We start from the raw sequence: 18,611 nt of genomic DNA on the forward strand, positions 1-18,611 counted from the left end.
CTCACTCCCACACACTCTCACTCCTGCACACTCTCACTCCCGCACATACACTCAATCCCTCACACTCTCACTCCCACACACTCTCACTCCCACGCACTCTCACTCCCGCACATACACTCACTCCCACACACTCTCACCCCCACACACTCTCACTCCCACACACTCTCACTCCCACACCCTCTCACTCCCACACCCTCTCACTCCCACACACTCTCACTCCTACACACAATCGCTCCCACACACTCTCACTCCCACACACTCTCACTCCCACACACTCTCACTCCCACACACTCTCACTCCCACACACTCTCACTCCCACACCCTCTCACTCCCCCACACTCTCACTCCCACACACTCTCACTCCTGCACATACATTCAATCTCACGCACTCTCACTCCCACACACTCTCACTCCTGCACATACATTCAATCCCACACACTCTCACTCCCACACACTCTCACTCCTGCACAGACACTCAATCCCACACACTCTCACTCCCACACATTCTCACTCCCACACACTCTCACTCCCACACCCTCTCACTCACACACACTCTCACTCCCACACACTCTCACTCCTGCACATACATTCAATCCCGCACACTCTCACTCCCACACACTCTCACTCACACACACTCTCACTCCCACACACTCTCACTCCCACACACTCTCACTCCCACACACTCTCACTCCCACGCACTCTCACTCCCACACACTCTCACTCCCACACACTCTCACTCCCACACACTGTCACTCCCACACACTCTCACTCCCACACACTCTCACTCCCACACACTCTCACTCCCGCACACTCTCACTCCCACACACTCTCACTCCCACACACTCTCACTCCCACACACTGTCACTCCCACACACTCTCACTCCCACACACTCTCACTCCCGCACACTCTCACTCCCACACACTCTCACTCCCACACACTCTCACTCCCACACACACTCGCTCCCACACACACTCGCTCCCACACACTCTCACTCCCGCACACACTCACTCCCCCACACTCTCACTCCCACACACTCTCACTCCCACACACTCTCACCCCCACACACACTCGCTCCCACACACTCTCACTCCCACACACTCTCACTCCCGCACACTCTCACTCCCGCACACTCTCACCCCCACACACTCTCACTCCCGCACATACACTCACTCCCACACACTCTCACTCCCACACACTCTCACTCCCACACACTCTCACTCCCACACCCTCTCACTCCCACACACTGTCACTCCCACACACTCTCACCCCCACACACTCTCACCCCCACACACTCTCACTCCCACACACTCTCACTCCCACACCCTCTCACTCCCACACACACACTCACTCCCGCACACTCTCACTCCCACACACTCTCACTCCCACACACTCTCACTCCCACACACTCTCACTCCCGCACACCCTCACTCCCGCACACTCTCACTCCCACACACTCTCACTCCCACACACTCTCACTCCTACACACACTCGCTCCCACACACTCTCACTCCCACACACACTCGCTCCCACACACTCTCACTCCCACACACACTCGCTCCCACACAATCTCACCCCCACACACTCTCACTCCTGCACACTCTCACTCCCGCACATACACTCAATCCCTCACACTCTCACTCCCACACACTCTCACTCCCACGCACTCTCACTCCCGCACATACACTCACTCCCACACACTCTCACCCCCACACACTCTCACTCCCACACACTCTCACTCCCACACCCTCTCACTCCCACACCCTCTCACTCCCACACACTCTCACTCCTACACACAATCGCTCCCACACACTCTCACTCCCACACACTCTCACTCCCACACACTGTCACTCCCACACACTCTCACTCCCACACACTCTCACTCCCACACACTCTCACTCCCGCACACTCTCACTCCCACACACTCTCACTCGCACACACAGTCGCTCCCACACACTCTCACTCCCACACACTCTCACCCCCACACACTCTCACTCCCACACACTCTCACTCCTGCACATACATTCAATCTCACGCACTCTCACTCCCACACACTCTCACTCCTGCACAGACACTCAATCCCACACACTCTCACTCCCACACATTCTCACTCCCACACACTCTCACTCTCACACACACTCTCACTCCCGCACACTCTCACTCCCACACACTCTCACTCCTGCACATACATTCAATCCCGCACACTCTCACTCCCACACACTCTCACTCACACACACTCTCACTCCCACACACTCTCACTCCCACACACTCTCACTCCCACGCACTCTCACTCCCACACACTCTCACTCCCACACACTCTCACTCCCACACACTGTCACTCCCACACACTCTCACTCCCACACACTCTCACTCCCACACACTCTCACTCCCGCACACTCTCACTCCCACACACTCTCACTCCCACACACTGTCACTCCCACACACTGTCACTCCCACACACTCTCACTCCCACACACTCTCACTCCCGCACACTCTCACTCCCACACACTCTCACTCCCACACACTCTCACTCCCACACACACTCGCTCCCACACACACTCGCTCCCACACACTCTCACTCCCGCACACACTCACTCCCCCACACTCTCACTCCCACACACTCTCACTCCCACACACTCTCACCCCCACACACACTCGCTCCCACACACTCTCACTCCCACACACTCTCACTCCCGCACACTCTCACTCCCGCACACTCTCACCCCCACACACTCTCACTCCCGCACATACACTCACTCCCACACACTCTCACTCCCACACACTCTCACTCCCACACACTCTCACTCCCACACACTCTCACTCCCACACACTGTCACTCCCACACACTCTCACCCCCACACACTCTCACCCCCACACACTCTCACTCCCACACACTCTCACTCCCACACCCTCTCACTCCCACACACACACTCACTCCCGCACACTCTCACTCCCACACACTCTCACTCCCACACACTCTCACTCCCACACACCCTCTCACTCCTGCACACTCTCACTCCCACACCCTCTCACTCCCACACACACTCTCACTCCCACACACTCTCACTCCCACACACTCTCACTCCCACACACCCTCTCACTCCCGCACACTCTCACTCCCACACCCTCTCACTCCCACACACACACTCACTCCCACACACACACTCAGTCCCGCACACCCTCACTCCCACACACTCTCACTCCCACACACCCTCTCACTCCCACACACACACTCACTCCCGCACATACACTCACTCCCACACACTCTCACTCCCACACACACACTCACTCCCACACACTCTCACTCCCACACACACACTCACTCCCACACACTCTCACTCCCACACCCTCTCACTCCCACACACACACTCACTCCCACACACTCTCACTCCCACACACTCTCACTCCCACACACTCTCACTCCCACACCCTCTCACTCCCACACACTCTCACTCCCACACACTCTCACTCCCACACACACTCACTCCCACACACTCTCACTCCCACACACTCTCACTCCCGCACACTCTCACTCCCGCACACTCTCACCCCCACACACTCTCACCCCCACACACTCTCACTCCCACACACTCTCACACCCACACACTCTCACTCCCCCACACTCTCACTCCCACACACTCTCACTCCCACACACTCTCACCCCCACACACACTCACTCCCACACACACACTCACTCCCGCACACTCTCACCCCCACACCCTTTCACTCCCACACACACACTCACTCCCACACACTCTCACTCCCACACACACACTCACTCCCACACACTCTCACTCCCACACCCTCTCACTCCCACACACACACTCACTCCCACACACTCTCACTCCCACACACTCTCACTCCCACACACTCTCACTCCCACACACTCTCACTCCCACACACCCTCTCACTCCCACACACTCTCACTCCCACACCCTCTCACTCCCACACACCCTCTCACTCCCACACACACACTCACTCCCACACACTCTCACTCCCACACACTCTCACTCCCACACACTCTCACTCCCACACACTCTCACTCCCACACAGCCTCTCACTCCCACACACTCTCACTCCCACACCCTCTCACTCCCACACACACACTCACTCCCACACACACACTCAGTCCCGCACATACACTCACTCCCACACACACTCACTCCCACACACTCTCACTCCCACACACCCTCTCACTCCTGCACACTCTCACTCCCACACCCTCTCACTCCCACACACACACTCACTCCCGCACACTCTCACTCCCACACACTCTCACTCCCACACACTCTCACTCCCACACACCCTCTCACTCCTGCACACTCTCACTCCCACACCCTCTCACTCCCACACACACACTCACTCCCACACACACACTCAGTCCCGCACATACACTCACTCCCACACACTCTCACTCCCACACACCCTCTCACTCCCACACACACACTCACTCCCGCACATACACTCACTCCCACACACTCTCACTCCCACACACACACTCACTCCCACACACTCTCACTCCCACACACACTCTCACTCCCACACACTCTCACTCCCACACCCTCTCACTCCCACACACACACTCACTCCCGCACACTCTCACTCCCACACCCTCTCACTCCCACACCCTCTCACTCCCACACACTCTCACTCCCACACCCTCTCATTCCCACACCCTCTCACTCCCACACACACTCTCACTCCCACACACTCTCACTCCCACACACTCTCACTCCCACACACTCTCACTCCCGCACACTCTCACTCCCACACCCTCTCACTCCCACACACACACTCACTCCCACACACTCTCACTCCCGCACACTCTCACTCCCACACCCTCTCACTCCCACACACACACTCACTCCCGCACACTCTCACTCTCACACACTCTCACTCCCACACACTCTCACTCCCACACACACACTCACTCCCACACACACACTCACTCCCACACACTCTCACTCCCACACACTCTCACTCCCACACACTCTCACTCCCACACCCTCTCACTCCCACACACACACTCACTCCCACACACACACTCACTCCCACACACTCTCACTCCCACACACTCTCACTCCCACACCCTCTCACTCCCACACACACACTCACTCCCGCACATACACTCACTCCCACACACCCTCTCACTCCCACACACACACTCACTCCCACACATACACTCACTCCCGCACATACACTCACTCCCACACACCCTCTCACTCCCACACACACACTCAGTCCCGCACATACACTCACTCCCACACACTCTCACTCCCACACACACACTCACTCCCACACACTCTCACTCCCACACACACACTCACTCCCGCACACTCTCACTCCCACACCCTCTCATTCCCACACACTCTCACTCCCACACATACACTCACTCCCGCACACTCTCACTCCCACGCACACACTCACTCCCACACACTCTCACTCCCACATACACACTCACTCCCACACACTCTCACTCCCACACACTCTCACTCCCACACACTCTCACTCCCACACACTCTCACTCCCACACACAAACTCACTCCCCCACACTCTCACTCCCACGCACACACTCACTCCCACACACTCTCACTCCCACACACTCTCACTCCCCCACACTCTCACTCTCACACACACACTCACTCCCACACACTCTCACTCCCACACCCTCTCACTCCCTCACACTCTCACTCCCACACACTCTCACTCCCGCACACTCTCACTCCCACACACACTCGCTCCCACACACTCTCACTCCCACACACTCTCACTCCCACACACTCTCACTCCCGCACACTCTCACTCCTACACACTCTCACTCCCACACACTCTCACTCCCACACACTCTCACTCCCACACACACTCGCTCCCACACACTCTCACTCCCACACCCTCTCACTCCCACACACTCTCACTCTCGCACACTCTCGCTCCCACACACTCTCACTCCCACACACTCTCACTCCCGCACACCCTCACTCCCGCACACCCTCACTCCCGCACACTCTCACTCCCACACACTCTCACTCCCACACACACTCGCTCCCACACACTCTCACTCCCACACACTCTCACTCCCACACACTCTCACTCCCGCACACTCTCACTCCCACACACTCTCACTCCCACACACTCTCACTCCCGCACACCCTCACTCCCGCACACCCTCACTCCCGCACACTCTCACTCCCACACACTCTCACTCCCACACCCTCTCACTCCCACACACTCTCACTCCCACACACTCTCACTCCCACACCCTCTCACTCCCACACACTCTCACTCCCACACCCTCTCACTCCCACACACACACTCACTCCCACACACTCTCACTCCCACACACCCTCTCACTCCTGCACACTCTCACTCCCACACACTCTCACTCCCACACACACACTCACTCCCACACACACACTCAGTCCCGCACATACACTCACTCCCGCACATACACTCACTCCCACACACCCTCTCACTCCCACACACTCTCACTCCCACACCCTCTCACTCCCACACACACTCACTCCCACACACTCTCACTCCCACACACTATCACTCCCACACACACACTCACTCCCACACACTCACTCACTCCCACACACTCTCACTCCCACACCCTCTCACTCCCACACACACACTCACTCCCGCACATACACTCACTCCCCCACACTCTCACTCCCACACACTCTCACTCCCACACACACACTCACTCTCACACCCTCTCACTCCCCCACACTCTCACTCCCACGCACACACTCACTCCCACACACTCTCACTCCCACACCCTCTCACTCCCACACACTCTCACTCCCACACATACACTCACTCCCCCACACTCTCACTCCCACACACTCTCACTCCCACACACTCTCACTCCCACACACTCTCACTCCCACACACACTCTCACTCCCACCCACTCTCACTCCCACACACTCTCACTCCCACACACACACTCACTCCCACACACTCTCACTCCCACACACTCTCACTCCCCCACACTCTCACTCCCACACCCTCTCACTCCCACACACACACTCACTCCCGCACACACACTCACTCCCACACACTCTCACTCCCACACACACACTCAGTCCCGCACATACACTCACTCCCCCACACTCTCACTCACACACACACTCACTCCCACACACTCTCACTCCCACACACTCTCACTCCCACACACTCTCACTCCCACACACTCTCACTCCCACACACTCTCACTCCCACACACTCTCACTCCCACACACACACTCACTCCCGCACACTCTCACTCCCACACCCTCTCACTCCCCCACACTCTCACTCCCGCACACTCTCACTCCCACACCCTCTCACCCCCACACACTCTCACCCCCACACACTCTCACTCCCACACACCCTCTCACTCCCACACACTCTCACTCCCGCACACTCTCACCCCCACACACTCTCACCCCCACACACTCTCACTCCCACACACCCTCTCACTCCCACACACTCTCACTCCCGCACACTCTCACCCCCACACACTCTCACCCCCACACACTCTCACTCCCACACACTCTCACTCCCACACACTCTCACTCCCACACCCTCTCACTCCCACACACACTCTCACTCCCACACACTCTCACTCCCACACACACACTCACTCCCACACACTCTCACTCCCACACCCTCTCACTCCCACACACACACTCACTCCCACACACTCTCACTCCCACACACTCTCACTCCCACACACTCTCACTCCCACACACTCTCACTCCCACACACCCTCTCACTCCCACACACTCTCACTCCCACACACTCTCACTCCCACACACTCTCACTCCCACACACACACTCACTCCCGCACATACACTCACTCCCACACACTCTCACTCCCACACACTCTCACTCCCACACACACTCTCACTCCCACACACCCTCTCACTCCCACACACTCTCACTCCCACACCCTCTCACTCCCACACACACACTCACTCCCACACACTCTCACTCCCACACCCTCTCACTCCCACACACACACTCACTCCCACACACACACTCAGTCCCGCACATACACTCACTCCCACACACACTCACTCCCACACACTCTCACTCCCACACACCCTCTCACTCCTGCACACTCTCACTCCCACACCCTCTCACTCCCACACACACACTCACTCCCACACACACACTCAGTCCCGCACATACACTCACTCCCACACACTCTCACTCCCACACACCCTCTCACTCCCACACACACACTCACTCCCGCACATACACTCACTCCCACACACTCTCACTCCCACACACTCTCACTCTCACACACTCTCACTCCCACACACACACTCACTCCCACACACTCTCACTCCCGCACACTCTCACTCCCACACACTCTCACTCCCACACACTCTCACTCCCACACACACACTCACTCCCACACACTCTCACTCCCACACACTCTCACTCCCCCACACTCTCACTCTCGCACACTCTCACTCCCACACACTCTCACTCCCACACACTCTCACTCCCACACACCCTCTCACTCCCACACACTCTCACTCCCACACACACTCTCACTCCCACACACTCTCACTCCCACACACTCTCACTCCCACACACTCTCACTCCCACACACACTCTCACTCCCACACACTCTCACTCCCACACCCTCTCACTCCCACACACACTCTCACTCCCACACACTCTCACTCCCACACACTCTCACTCCCACACACACTCTCACTCCCACACACTCTCACTCCCACACCCTCTCACTCCCACACACACACTCACTCCCGCACACTCTCACTCCCACACCCTCTCACTCCCACACCCTCTCACTCCCACACACTCTCACTCCCACACCCTCTCACTCCCACACCCTCTCACTCCCACACACACTCTCACTCCCACACACTCTCACTCCCGCACACTCTCACTCCCACACCCTCTCACTCCCACACACACACTCACTCCCGCACACTCTCACTCTCACACACTCTCACTCCCACACACACACTCACTCCCACACACACACTCACTCCCACACACTCTCACTCCCACACACTCTCACTCCCACACACTCTCACTCTCACACACTCTCACTCCCACACCCTCTCACTCCCACACACACACTCACTCCCACACACACACTCAATCCCACACACTCTCACTCCCGCACACTCTCACTCCCGCACACCCTCTCACTCCCACACACACACTCACTCCCACACACACACTCACTCCCACACACACACTCACTCCCACACACTCTCACTCCCACACACCCTCTCACTCCTGCACACTCTCACTCCCACACCCTCTCACTCCCACACACACACTCACTCCCACACACACACTCAATCCCACACACTCTCACTCCCGCACACTCTCACTCCCGCACACCCTCTCACTCCCACACACACACTCACTCCCACACACACACTCACTCCCACACACACACTCACTCCCACACACTCTCACTCCCACACACCCTCTCACTCCCGCACACTCTCACTCCCACACACTCTCACTCCCCCACACTCTCACTCCCACACACACTCTCACTCTCACACACTCTCACTCCCACACCCTCTCACTCCCACACACACACTCACTCCCACACACACACTCACTCCCACACCCTCTCACTCCCACACACCCTCTCACTCCTGCACACTCTCACTCCCACACCCTCTCACTCCCACACACACACTCACTCCCACACACACACTCAGTCCCGCACATACACTCACTCCCGCACATACACTCACTCCCACACACCCTCTCACTCCCACACACTCTCACTCCCACACACACACTCAGTCCCGCACATACACTCACTCCCACACACTCTCACTCCCACACACACACTCACTCCCACACACTCTCACTCCCACACACACACTCACTCCCACACACACACTCACTCCCACACACTCTCACTCCCACACACACACTCACTCCCGCACACTCTCACTCCCACACCCTCTCACTCCCACACACTCTCACTCCCACGCATACACTCACTCCCACACACTCTCACTCCCACACACTCTCACTCCCACACACTCTCACTCCCACACACTCTCACTCCCACACACAAACTCACTCCCCCACACTCTCACTCCCACGCACACACTCACTCCCACACACTCTCACTCCCACACACTCTCACTCCCCCACACTCTCACTCTCACACACACACTCACTCCCACACACTCTCACTCCCACACACTCTCACTCCCACACACTCTCACTCCCACACACTCTCACTCCCACACACTCTCACTCCCACACACTCTCACTCCCACACACTCTCACTCCCGCACACTCTCACTCCCACACACACTCGCTCCCACACACTCTCACTCCCACACACTCTCACTCCCACACCCTCTCACTCCCACACACTCTCACTCTCGCACACTCTCGCTCCCACACACTCTCACTCCCACACACTCTCATTCCCACACACTCTCACTCCCACACACTCTCACTCCCACACACTCTCACTCTCGCACACTCTCACTCCCACACACACACTCACTCCCACACACTCTCACTCCCACACACTCTCACTCCCACACACTCTCACTCCCACACACTCTCACTCCCACACACCCTCTCACTCCTGCACACTCTCACTCCCACACACTCTCACTCCCACACACACACTCACTCCCACACACACACTCAGTCCCGCACATACACTCACTCCCGCACATACACTCACTCCCACACACCCTCTCACTCCCACACACTCTCACTCCCACACACTCTCACTCCCACACACTCTCACTCCCACACACCCTCTCACTCCCACACACCCTCTCACTCCCCCACACTCTCACTCCCACACACCCACTCACTCCCGCACATACACTCACTCCCACACACTCTCACTCCCACACACACACTCACTCCCGCACATACACTCACTCCCACACACACACTCACTCCCACACACTCTCACTCCCACACACACACTCACTCCCGCACACTCTCACTCCCACACACACACTCACTCCCGCACACTCTCACTCCCACACACACACTCACTCCCACACCCTCTCACTCCCCCACACTCTCACTCCCACACATACACTCACTCCCACACACACTCACTCCCACACACTCTCACTCCCACACACTCTCACTCCCACACACTCTCACTCCCCCACACTCTCACTCCCACACACTCTCACTCCCCCACACTCTCACTCCCACACACTCTCACTCCCACACACTCTCACTCCCACACACTCTCACTCCCACACACACACTCACTCCCACACACTCTCACTCCCACACCTTCTCACTCCCACACACTCTCACTCCCACACACACACTCACTCCCCCACACTCTCACTCCCACGCACACACTCACTCCCACACACTCTCACTCCCACACCCTCTCACTCCCACACACTCTCACTCCCACACCTACACTCACTCCCCCACACTCTCACTCCCACACAGTCTCACTCCCACACACTCTCACTCCCACACACTCTCACTCCCACACACACTCACTCCCACACACTCTCACTCCCACACACACTCACTCCCACACATACACTCACTCCCCCACACTCTCACTCCCACACACTCTCACTCCCACACACTCTCACTCCCACACATACACTCACTCCCACACCCTCTCACTCCCACACACTCTCACTCCCACACATACACTCACTCCCCCACACTCTCACTCCCACACACTCTCACCCCCACACACTCTCACTCCCACACACTCTCACTCCCACACATACACTCACTCCCACACACTCTCACTCCCACACACTCTCACTCCCACACACTCTCACTCCCACACACACTCTCACTCTCGCACACTCTCACTCCCACACACACTCTCACTCTCGCACACTCTCACTCCCACACACACTCTCACTCTCGCACACTCTCACTCCCACACACACTCTCACTCCCACCCACTCTCACTCCCACACACTCTCACTCCCACCCACTCTCACTCCCACACACTCTCACTCCCACACACTCTCACTCCCACACACCCTCTCACTCCCACACACTCTCACTCCCACCCACTCTCACTCCCACACACTCTCACTCCCACACTCACTCACTCCCACACACTCTCACTCCCACCCACTCTCACCCCCACACACTCTCACTCCCACACACTCTCACTCCCACACCCTCTCACTCCCACACACTGTCACTCCCACACACTCTCACTCCCACACACTCTCACTCTCACACACTCTCACTCCCACACACACACTCACTCCCACACACTCTCACTCCCACACACTCTCACTCCCACACCCTCTCACTCCCCCACACTCTCACTCCCACACACACTCACTCCCACACACACTCACTCCCACACACTCTCACTCCCACACACTCTCACTCCCACACACACTCACTCCCACACACTCTCACTCCCACACACTCTCACCCCCACACACTCTCACTCCCACACACTCTCACTCCCACACACTCTCACTCCCACGCACTCTCACTCCCACACACTCTCACTCCCACACATACACTCACTCCCACACACTCTCACTCCCACACACTCTCACTCTCACACATACACTCACTCCCACACACTCTCACTCCCGCACACACACTCACTCCCACTCCCGGCCAGGGACGAGCAATAAACGCAGGCCTCGCCAGCGGTGCCTGGGCCAGCGCCGTGAATGAATCGGAATGAGCGAATGAACGGGCGGGTAGATAATTGTGCTGAGGTGGTCTTTTATTTCCCTGTTTTAGACCTTACCCTTGTCCGCACCAGCACTGCCAAAATGATTGAAACCACGGTCAGAGACACTCATGGACAACAAGTTGGTAAAGGTAAAAAAGCATCCTCCCGGGACCTTGTTTTGATTGGGTGCAGTGTAGGGGTCCTACTGCTCATCGCCCTGGGCCTGGTAGCTGCCATTTGCATCTGGAGAAAGAAACGCAAGCAGCAGAGAGGTGAGTGACTCCTTCCCAACTCTGCCCTGTTCTTTCTCTCTCTCTCTCTCTCTCTCTATCTCTCTCTCTCAATACTTTCATAGGATCTGTCCACCATTGGTCCTACCGTCCCTAACAGCCCTTGAGAAAGTGGCAGTGAGCTTTCCCCGCAGCGGTTTGGGCTTCGGAGAGCGGTCAGGGGTCAACCGGACTGCTGCATGTGTGGCTGCCTGAGGTGCAATACACCTTTAAGAGAACGTGAGCGGATTGGCCTGATTGCCAGTCACTGTCGAGTTGTTTATTCATCGTTTTATCCCCCCCTGATTTTTTTTAATCCCCCTGACCTTCTTACCCCGTTCTCCATCCCCTTTTCACTTCCCCCACCACTGTCCGCCTACCCCACCCCCCAATCCCCCCAATCCCCCCACCCCCGCAAGGGTCACCAGTTACTTGCTCGTGTTGTCCTGTTCAGTGGGCCTCCCTTGGTCCTGCCACTACCACGCTTGGCTTTTTTTACCCTAAAGCAAGGGGGAGGCCCAGGGCCTAGAACAACTGGGCCAGGGGGTTGAGCAATAAACGCAGAACCCCACCGGCACCAGGATTCCACCCCACCCCCCCCACCCCACTCCTACCCAACCCCCACCCCCGACCTCACCCCTGGCCCGCTGTGCCGGCAGTGAGCTGTCCTCTTGAGCCACCGGTGGCCCCTTCAGTTGGAAGTCAGCAATGTCAGAAGGGGCCCGGAGTGACCTATAGGCCCCTGACAGGCAGGGAATGGACCAATCGTGCTTGCCGGGGGCAACCTGACAGCTTCACACTTGCCTTTCCGGACCCTAGATGTTCCGGATATTCAAAAACCGGGATCAAATTATTTTTAAAACGTCCCGCTTCGGGATGTGAGCTCACGTTTCCCGGATTGTTGGCCTGGTAACGATCCCGGACGGACAGCTTGGTGACCAGGACTAGTTCTCCCCTGAGTGCGGGGAGATTGGGAGGCGGAGTGTTTAAGACGCTTGAAAGATTTCAAAGGCCGTCTTTTCTCTGGCAGGGGTTGGGGGGGTGGTGGAAGAGTCCGGAACGAGGAGGCAAAGCCTTAAAATGTGAGACAAGGCCGTTCAGGGGTGATGTCAGGAGGCGCTTCATCACACACGCACAGGGGAGTGGAAATCTGGAACTCTCCCCCCCTACCCGCCCCCACCCCGCCTGTCTGGGCCAAGGGTCAATTGACCATTTGAGATTGATGGACTAACGGTTGTGTCACTAGCTGTCCTGCAAGCTCCATAAGGCCTCAACATGATCTGTCCCCCAGCGGTCCAGGTAGAGTTGCCAAGTCTGGACTCAGCTCGACACGCTCCGGCCAAGCTCCTGCCTACAATACCCCTCCCCCGCACTCCTACCATTGGTCGTCCAACACAGCCACGCTCACGGCCAGCATTTGTGACCCATCCCTAATTGCCCTTAAGCCCAGTGTCTTTCTCGGACATTTCGGAGGGGCAGTTAAGAATCAACCACATCGCTGTGGGTCTGGAGTCCTAAGTAGGCCAGACCAGGTAAGGAAGGCAGGTTTCCTTCCCTAAAGAGCATTAATGAGCCAACTGGGTTTTTAATGACAGTCGATGATAGTTTCTAGGTCACCATTACGAACTTTGAATAGAATGTTATTAACTGTATTTAAATTCTTCCAATCGTGTTGGGATTTGAACCCAGAGGTCAGTTGAAATCTTCAAGACTGGGATTGATGCATTTCTGTTGGGTGAGGGTACAAAGGGATGTGGAAGCAAAGGCTGCTAAATGGGGTTAAGGTGCAGATGAGATGAGCTATGAATAATGGAGCATGATTGAGTGGGTCAAAAGGCCTCTTCCTCTTCCTATAATCAGCCTCTACCGCATCAGCAGATGTGATGAATCTAAAGTTGGGCAACATCCCACAAGCAGATTTGTGATGGGCAATGATCCCAATTTGCAAAACATGCTAGAAATTGCAATAAACACACAGCGGAGAGCAGGGGTGAAAATCATCTTTGGCGAACAATTCCTTTGGGAGTGTGTGACAGACCAGAACCCCCACTGCACCTTCTGTACCACCCGCCTTAGTTGAATTGCAGACTCTCCTTTCCAGAGAGAGAGAGAGAGGGCGTGAGAGAAAGTGAGAGACAATGAGAGAGGCAGAGAAATTGAGAGAGAGAGACAGAGAAGGAGTGAAAGAGGCAGACGGAGAGAGAGAAAGAGGCAGAGTGAAAGAGAGAGAGATTGAGAGTGAAAGAGAGACAGAGAGAAAGTGAGAAAGACAGTGAGAGAGTGAGAAAGTGAGAGAGTGAAAGAGACAGAGACAAAGAGAGAGCGAGTCAGAGACAGAAAGAGAGAGAGAGAGAAAGAGAAAGATAGAGAGTGAGAGAAAGAGAGAGGGACAGAGAGGGAGAGAAAGATCTAGAGAGAGAAAGAGAGAGAAGGGAAAGAGGGAGAGAAGGAGACAGAGGGAGAGAGAAAGAGTGAGATAAAGGCAGACAGAGACAGAAAAATGAGACAAAGAGCTAGAGAGAATGAAACAGTTTGAGGATACCCTCCATCGTGTAGTGTGGCACTACCTTTGTGCTAAATGGGATAGATTTCAAACAGATCTAGTAACTCAAGGCTGGGCATCCATGAGGTGCTGTGGGCCATCAGCAGCAGCAGAATTGTACACGAACACAATCTGTAACCTCATGGCCCAGCATATCCCCCACTCTACCATTACTATCAAGCCAGGGGATCAACCCTGGTTCAATGAAGAGTGCAGGAGGGCATGCCAGGAGCAGCACCAGGCATACCTAAAAATGAGGTGTCAACCTGGTGAAGCTATAAAACAGGACTACTTGCATGCCAAACCGCATAAGCAGCAAGTTATAGACAGGGCTAAGCAAGTCCACAACTAATGGGTCAGATCTAAGCTCTGCAGTCCTGTCATATCCAGTTGTGGATGGTGGTGGACAATTAAACAGCTCACTGGAGGAGGAGGCTCCACAAATATCCCCATCCTCAATGATGGGGGAGCCCAGCACATCAGTGGAAAAGATAAGGCTGAAACATTCGCAACAATCTTCAGCCAGAAGTGCCGGGTGGATGATCCATCCTGGCCTCCTCCAGAGGTCCCCAGCATCACAATGCTTCAGACAATTCGATTCATTCCATGTGGTATCAAGAAACGGCTGAAGGCACTGGATACTGCAAAGGCTATGGGCCCTGACAACATTCTGGCAATAATACTGAAGACTTGTGTTCCAGAACTTGCCGCGCCCCTAGCCAAGCTGTTCCAGTACAGCTACAACACTGGCATCCACCCGACTATGTGGAAAATTGCCCAGGTATGTCCTGTACACAAGAAGCAAGACAAACCCAACCCAGCCAATTACCACCCCTTCAGTCTACTCTCCATCATCAGTAAAGTAATGGAAGGGGTCATCAACAGTGCTATAAAGTGGCACTTGCTCACCAATAACCTGCTCACTGACACTCAGTTTGGGTTCCACCAGGGCTATTCAGCTCCTGAGCTCATTAAAGCCTTGGTTCAAACATGGACAAAAGAGCCAAACTCCAGAGTTGAGGTGAGAGTGACTGCCGTTGACATCAAGGCAGCATTTGACTGAGTGTGGCATCAAGGAGTCCGAGCAAAACTGGAGTCAATGGGAATCAGGGAGAAAACTCTCCGCTGGTTGGAGTCATACCCAGCACAAAGGAAGATGGTGGTGGTTGTTGGAGGTCAGTCATCTCAGCTCCAGGACATCACTGCAGGAGTTCCTCAGGGTAGTGTCCTCGGCCCAACCATCTTCAGCTGCTTCATCAATGACCTTCCTTCCATCATAAGGTCAGAAGTGGGGATGTTCGCTGATGATTGCACAATGTTCAGCACCATTCACGACTCCTCAGATACTGAATCAGTCCATGTCCAAATGCAGCAAGACCTGGACAATATCCAGGCTTGGGCTGACAAGTGACAAGTAACATTCACACCACACAAGTGCCAGGCAATGACCATTTTCAAGAAGACAGAATCTAACCATCACCCCTTGACATTCAATGGCATTACCATTGCTGAATTCCCCACTATCAACATCATGGGGGTTACCATTGACCAGAAACTGGACTGGGCTAGCCATGTAAATACTGTGGCTACAAGAGCAGGTCAGAGGCTGGGGATTCTCCGGTGAGTAACTCACCTCCTGACTCCCCAAAGCCTGTCCACCATCTACAAGTCAGGAGTGTGATGGAATCCTCTCCACTTGCCTAGATAGCAAGGCAAAGAGGCAAAGACAGAAAGACAAGAAAGAGACAGAGAAAGAGGGGGCAAGAGAGAAAGACACAGAGAGAGTGGGAGAGAGAGACAGAGAGACAGAGAGAGAAAGCAGGACAGGGAGGTAAACTGAGATAGAGATCAGAGAACAGGAGGTAGAGAGGTGGAGACAAACTGGCAAGAGAGAGAGAGACAGATAGAGGGAGAGGCAAAGGGAGAGCGAAGGACAGAGAAAGTGAGACAGAAAGGTAGAAAGAGAGGCAGGGACAGATAGATGAGAGAGAGAAAAACAGAGAGTGTTAGAGAGAGGGAGAGACAGAGAGACAGACAAAGAGAGACAGTGAGGTAGAACAGAGGGAGAGACGTGGAGCATGAGATAGAGAGGTACAGATAGAGAGACAAGAGAAAGAGAGACAGAGAGCGGGAGCGAGGGAGAGAAAGCGAGGCAGAGGCAGAGACAACGAGGCAGACCCCACCTGCCTGCGAGGCAGCCACTGGTAGACAGTTATAGAGGGAAAAAAGTCTGTAAAGAAAGGGAACAGAGAAATGAGGAATTGAAACAATCATACAGAAGGACTTCAGTAAGACATGGCTTTTCTAGCTTCAGAATTTAACTTGACTCAACGACTTGGCACTCCTGCTGCAGAGTCAGAATGTTCAAGTCAGGTTCAAAGTCCAAAAATTGCTGCGTTGTCAAATTTTGAGGCTGTCAGTGCTGAATCACTCATGGGTTTAACCAGGCTGGCTGGCAGAAGGACTGCCCTAGGCAAATATTGTGACTCTTTCTCCTTCCATTCCGGGCTCTGGAAGGACTACAACATACGCTTTCCCAGGTTAACATCAGACCTAGCTAGCAACCTACATTGCTATGTGTGTCCCTGTACTTACTCTGTCCATCTCCTGTCTCTGCAGGGAACATCGGGCAAGTGGACAAGGAGGAGTAAGTACCAATTAATAATATACCATATGTTCCTTGGTATACCACTGTGTATATTAAATAATAAGACACTGTATATGTGATACAATAACACACTGTGCATTTTGATGGGTTTTTGTATGGATTCCAGTTGGAATCAACCCAATTTATCGGCAATTCATTTGAACTCTCTGGTTTTGAATGAGACTTTGAACCCACAGGGGAAGGCCAGGCCCTTCAGATAGTGAATTCAAAGAAGCTTTATTTAATGTGTTATGACATGGCAGATGATGTGTGCCATGCTGACTAAATCCACAAGGGAAGCTTGGCTGCACTTTCACAATGGTGTTGCAGTTTGTATTTATTACGAAATGTGTGCACTGAATTCAGAAGTAATAAGTTCACCAAGACCTTTGGAGATTTTTTAAAAATAGATTAAAATCTTCATTTACAAAATAAGAGATGTCAAGCACACACATAAGACTACAGTTACTACTAT

The 18,611-nt window shown here is 54.9% G+C and overlaps 1 protein-coding gene across 2 annotated transcripts in view; it reads left to right on the plus strand.

Moving 5' to 3' along the window:
* The window catches only part of LOC121272336 (paired immunoglobulin-like type 2 receptor beta), a 55,266-nt gene that overhangs the window by 21,934 nt on the left and 14,721 nt on the right, over positions 1–18,611 (plus strand). For both annotated transcript variants that reach the window (XM_041178963.1, XM_041178962.1), the window contains exons 4-5: positions 12,747–12,950; positions 18,109–18,136. In XM_041178963.1, coding sequence (XP_041034897.1) covers positions 12,747–12,950; positions 18,109–18,136 — 232 coding nt within the window. The remainder of the gene's footprint in view (positions 1–12,746; positions 12,951–18,108; positions 18,137–18,611) is intronic.

Source organism: Carcharodon carcharias, chromosome 33, assembly GCF_017639515.1.
Source record: "Carcharodon carcharias isolate sCarCar2 chromosome 33, sCarCar2.pri, whole genome shotgun sequence".
In the NCBI taxonomy this organism is placed as follows: domain Eukaryota; kingdom Metazoa; phylum Chordata; class Chondrichthyes; order Lamniformes; family Lamnidae; genus Carcharodon; species Carcharodon carcharias.